Source organism: Arachis ipaensis, chromosome B05, assembly GCF_000816755.2.
Source record: "Arachis ipaensis cultivar K30076 chromosome B05, Araip1.1, whole genome shotgun sequence".
NCBI lineage: Eukaryota > Viridiplantae > Streptophyta > Magnoliopsida > Fabales > Fabaceae > Arachis > Arachis ipaensis.
In genome coordinates this window covers 123090784-123096778 of record NC_029789.2, presented here as the reverse complement: position 1 = coordinate 123096778, position 5995 = coordinate 123090784, and the positions used below count along the sequence as shown (strand labels likewise).

Here is a 5995-nt window from a genome sequence, read left to right as displayed (position 1 = left end):
TATATATAAAATTTAAATCATTTCAAAATTTTGCAACTTAAAATATATTGTTAGGACTCTAATTGCAGGCATGAGGGCCAATTGATATCTCTAAACACTATCCTCTAAATTATATGTGCCTAATTAACAAAATTTTGTTTATTAGCTGTACATGCATGTTTGATTAATTATTGAATTAATTTAAAGTATTGTGCTCTTAAGGTATGGATTGTTGGGGAAGAAATTTAAAGACACATTTGGACATGTTGGAGGAGCAATCTTAGGAGGACTTGTGGGATTGAAGAGACCAAATAATCATGGTGTTCCATACTCTTTAACTGAGGAATTTGTCAGTGTTTATAGAATGCACTCGCTCTTACCTGATAATCTTCAACTCAGAGACATATCTGCCACTCCTGACCCCAATAAATCTCCACCGTTAATCAAAGAGTATGAACATTATTATTATTATTATTATTATTATTATTATTATTATTATTATTATTATTATTGGTTTGGTATTATCATAGGATTCCTATGAAGAATTTGATTGGACTAGAAGGAGAGAAGACTTTAACAAAGATAGGGGTTGCAAGTCAAATAGTATCAATGGGACACCAAGCTTGTGGAACACTTGAGCTTTGGAACTATCCAATGTGGCTCAGAGATCTCATACCACAAAATTTGGACGGCTCAGAAAGGCCAGATCACGTGGACCTACCTGTTCTTGAAAGTATGATACATAATCCTTACCCTCTATTATTCTAACATGCCAAAAATAAAAATAGAAAATGATATCAATATATGTGATGATGCAGTTTATAGGGACAGAGAGAGGAATGTAGCAAGATACAACCAATTCAGGAGGGCATTATTGTTGATACCAATCTCGAAATGGGAAGATTTAACAGATGACAAGGAAGCAATTGAAGTACTAGAAGATGTTTATGGTGATGATGTTGAAGAGCTTGATTTGTTGGTTGGCTTAATGGCAGAGAAGAAGATTAAAGGCTTCGCTATTAGTGAAACTGCTTTCGTTATATTCCTCCTCATGGCATCTAGGTATATATAGTATTATTATTAGTCTTGAATTTCTTCTTTGTGTTTTGGTCTAATAAGAGTTATTGAATTTGTAGGAGATTAGAAGCTGATAGGTTCTTCACAAGCAACTTCAATGAAGAGACATACACTAAGAAGGGTTTGGAATGGGTCAACTCTACAGAGAGCCTTAAGGATGTTATTGACCGTCACTACCCTGAAATTACTCTCAAGTGGCTCAACTCTTCTAGTGCCTTCTCTGTTTGGGACTCTCCCCCAAACACTTCCAATTCCATCCCTCTATATCTTCGTGTTCCCCATTGATCACCATTTCACCCTTCCAATTATATTAAACTCCCTCTGATCTAAAATAATTATACTTTCACCACAATAAATAAATGGCTGGCCCACTACTATTAGGAAACTCATCAGTCACCAATATCAATATGACTAATTATTGTTGTTATTTGCATCCATAATATTACAAGCTATATTATTCATTCTGTGTCCTTTTCTAATTGTTGTATATAAATCATTTAGTGTGCATGCACACATAAGTTGGTTGTTTCTCACATCTCTTGATCATGATTCTCAAGTCTTAACCGTAAAAAAAAAAAAGACCAATCGTCCTATACGTTGAAGGTGCAATGAGAGCAGCAAGAAAAAGATGCACCTGAGAAATTTAACATAAAAGAGAGAAAAGAGAATGCAACTTGATTCGACAGAATGACAAAACTCATTGCTAACAGAGACATAGCTGCCCTATATATGAATAGATACATGCAATCAATTAATCTAACTAACTCAGCTCAAATTGCTAGTCTATATATATACTTACTATGCTAACCATTACTAGCTACTAGATAATTATCACTTAACTACCTAACTAACTATCTATTAAAAAGGAAATGATTCAGTTGCAGCTACCCCATCTGTCCAAAGCTTACATGTCAAGTAAGACCTTTCCTTAAGTTAGAAGTGCAAATATATTAGATCCTTAACTTGCCAAATAGTGTAGAGAATGTCCCTGGAGTCAAGGATTTGTCAATAAGTACATGCATGCTTGTACTAGAAGTCTCTAGTACGAGTAGTGGGATAGATTAGAGACTTGTGAGTCGAGGCGGTTGCCGGGTCGTCTGACTGGAGCGGTGAAATTGGTACCTACAAAGATACTCCAACGTTCAAGTTAGAATGGATCTGAGAGGTATATGAGAGTGGAATAAGTAACGTACTTAAGAGGCCTCTGGCTCCCCTTTATATACCTGGTGGTAGTTATCTTATCTTATCTCTTTTTAGCTAAGATAAGGGAGGAATTTGAATTCGAATGTTGGGTTAGGATATTGAAAGTTATTAATCCGTTTTGAGCCATGAGAGTGGCCCAATCCTAGGGCTGCCGGATAAGGTGACCGTTCCAAGGAAGGACCTGAAGATCGGGTCCAAAACAGTTGCCCTGGAATGAGAGAGTGAGTGTGCTCAGTCTTCGTGACTGGAGTTTTTGTTAGGTCGTGTAACCGTAAACTTGGCGGGGAGGGCGTCATCTGGGTTCTACGTGTGAGGTTGGAGAACCGTGGGATGCTTTAGGATTTCCCATCACCTGTCCGTTGCTCTTTCTGAAGGGGGGTTTCATCCGTTGTGGTTCTCTAGGCGTCATAATGACGTTTTTAACACCGTGGGATTTTTGGGTTTTCCCCTTTTGCCCCCCGCCCCTTTGCGTTTCCTTTTATTAATTTTTTGAAACGTTGGAGTCTTATATGTAACCACTGTATCTCTGTAACTTCTCTTTTTTCTTTCTTTTCCTTTCACTTCCTTACCTTCATATTTTTCTTTCTATTATTCGTCCGTGCGTTGTGCTCTCGTCCTGTACTTCGTGCTGCTCCTTGCTTTTTGCTTACTCCAGATTTAATCAGGTTGGTATTCTCTTTTTCTTTTAGTGCATGTTTTCATTGTCTGCTTGTTATTTTTATCTTTCGACTGTTCTGTATTCTACATTTCTCTATTTTGGGGTTTTTTCTAGATACAAGTGGTAGGCTATCAGAGGGAGTGTGTGCCACTTTTCCTGGATGTGGTTTGTGCTTGTGCTAGGTGTAGCTTTTTTTTCTTTAGGAGTTCTGTAAAAAGGGGGGTTTATATGATTTTTCTCTCTGTCTGGTTAGTGGACTGTCGGTGGTGCCCTCCTCTTTTTTAGGTACTGCCCGGCAGAAGAACGAGGGTGCGAGGGCTCCCATAGTTCCGATCGATGGTGTTCCCAGCACGTCTTATTGGGTGACATCCGACGAGTGGGGGACACCATCCCGGGTGACGAGGTGGACCTCCAGAGGCTCCGTGATAAGGGAGCGGTTTGTAGAGGTGGAAAGGCGGAGTGCTAGTACGAGCTCATACTGATGAGATGGTCTGCTACATAAACCCTGACTCTTCCCGAGTTGCTGATTGGATGTGGGTTTATGAATCCATGTTCACGCGAGGGTGTGACTTCCGTTTTCGGAGTTCGTGCATGCGTTGCTTAATTGGTGCTCAGTGGCGCCGTCTCAACTGCATCCCAATAGTTGGGTAGCCATCCAAACCTTTGAGTTGGTCTGTGAATACCTGAAACTTCCAGTTCGGGTGGAGGTGTTTTTATTTTTCTTTTTGTATACTCTTCTGACCAAGGAGGAAAAACATAAGAAGGGTTATGTGTCGTTTCGGGCTCAGCCACACCGGCGAATATTTGGGATGTTTGAGATTTCTTTCCATGGGTTTAAAAGGGAATACTTTAAAGTGCTCCCTACTCGAGGGCACCATTCTTTTTGGTTGACCTTCGAGGGGGAGCGACGGTTTGCGATGTACTGGAACTTCACGGCTAGTGCATCCTACTTGATGCGTGTTACTTACGAAGGGCTCTCTCCTGAGAATAAAGACATCGCCGATGTCTTGTGGTTGATTTTTGAGGAATGGCCGTTGAATCCCCGGGATGTCATGGGTGATCCAGAGATGTGCCGGACTTACATTGGTGTGTTTTTTTAAATTATTCCTTTGGTATGTCCTTGCTTCCTAGGTTTGAGACTTATGCTTTTCTCTTTTCCCTTTTCAATTCAGATGGCAGGTGGGTTGACCAACTTGGTGAGGTTGAAAGTTGCCATAGCCCAGGAGGAGGGCGAGGAAGGTTTGTCGTCGACGCGGCCATTGGCATTTTTACACTCCCGCATATGCGGCCATCGGCATGCGTACGTGGCAATCCTTTCTGTTTCAAACTCTTGCTTACACAGACGATGCACGCGCATGCGACTTTGTCAAAGTGATACCCATGCATACGCGGGACTGTACATGCATAAGCATGACCCTATTTTGCTTAAAAGTCTTATTTTTGTATTTTTAAACACTCCTCTAACCTTAGAACTTCTTTAATAATTGTTTAAGATTTTCTAGCTAAGAGTTAAGCTTTAGGACAAGTGAGAAGGTTTTGGGAAAATTAACAAGGTTATTTGGTTATGAGTTTAGAGTCGGTAACTTAGATTTTAGAAGGTTTGTGGATGAAATTAGTGAGAATTGAGTTGTGGAGTAGTTCATTGATGAGAAATTGAGAAGATGAATTAAGTTGAGTAATATCCTAATTGAATGGTGTAAGAACTTGAAAGATTGTGAGAAAATGAGAATGATTATGATGAGTTGAGAAGGTGAATGGTGATGAAATATTGAATATGAGCAGTGATCACTGGATGATGATTATGATATGCGTTGATTGGTAAGTCGTTATGCGCCTGACAAGGATGGTGGTTTAATCCCGCTTGTCAAGGTAGCAGCGCTAGTATAGAGACTGTAGCAGTCTCCCGCCTACGTTCAGATGTGAAGGCTGAGGTAGTATCCCACTCGCATAACCTTCTCTGCCACAAGAGTGAGTAGGGCACTATATTCCTGGGATGCGCATGAAAGTGAACCGAGCACTATATCCCAAAGTTAACAGTGAGCAGGGCACTATATCCCTGGATGCAGATAATGAGCAGCGCACTATATCCCTGGGCATGGCAGAAAGGTTACATCCGAAAGGATGTGTCGGGTTAGTAGCTAAACCGACAATGTGATATCACAGCCAATAGAAAATGCATTCATCATATGCATCTTCTATATGCTTGTTTGCTTTACCTGTGTTTTCTGCTGGGATTGAGGAGGTTTGGTAGGTGGTGGCGATGGGATCACATGAAAAATAGGTTAGTAAAGGCTGTGGGACAGCAATGACTAGTATTAGTTAGAAATCCCGTAAGTTAGATTACCCTGTTTATGGTTTAATTTATATATTCCATTAAACTTGAATGTCTTGTATCGATGTGAAGTTCTAGGATTGCCTTTGAATTTTCAGAACCTTATATCTTATCTATTGGGCACTGTTATCATATTGAGAACATCTGGTTCTCATACCATATGTTGTATATTGTTATTTTTCAGATGCAAGTCGCAACCCACCTCGATGAGTTTGCGGATGGTGACAGAAAGGAGGATGGCTCACTTTTATATTTTATTTATTTTGCTTTAGTGTTCCTCACTTTTTGTATATTGTACTTATCACCTTAGAGGCTTAACTCTAAGAGATAGAATGTTGTTGTTTTAAACTTTAAAGTTCTGTTGTATTTCAGTTTGAGCTGGTCAACCTAAATTCCGCAGACTGTAACTAGTTCACTTATATATATATATCAGTAATGCTAGGTAGACAAAAAAAATAGTCAGAACTTGCTTTATTTAACATTCATTAATTGTTAAATAATGCAAGTTCTTAATTATATACTATTGTATGGAATTTTAGAATTGTGGTGATACTTTATCACTTTTACTTTACGGATTATTATTATTATTATTATTAACTACTAACTTAATTTTCAAATTTAATTATACTTAAAAAATATACATACTTTAATATTTATAAATTACATAAATTTTTTAATATATATAATATACATACTATAATATCTACAATACATTGTGACATAGTGTGATTCAAAGTGAAATATCA

The 5995-nt window shown here is 38.7% G+C and overlaps 1 protein-coding gene across 1 annotated transcript in view; it reads left to right on the top strand.

Moving 5' to 3' along the window:
- Positions 1 to 1520, top strand: part of LOC107643991 (alpha-dioxygenase 1) — a 22700-nt gene extending 21180 nt beyond the window's left edge. Inside the window, exons 7-10 of the mRNA XM_016347753.2 lie at positions 202 to 429; positions 510 to 712; positions 798 to 1041; positions 1116 to 1520. Coding sequence (XP_016203239.1) covers positions 202 to 429; positions 510 to 712; positions 798 to 1041; positions 1116 to 1341 — 901 coding nt within the window. The 3' untranslated portion in view covers positions 1342 to 1520. The remainder of the gene's footprint in view (positions 1 to 201; positions 430 to 509; positions 713 to 797; positions 1042 to 1115) is intronic.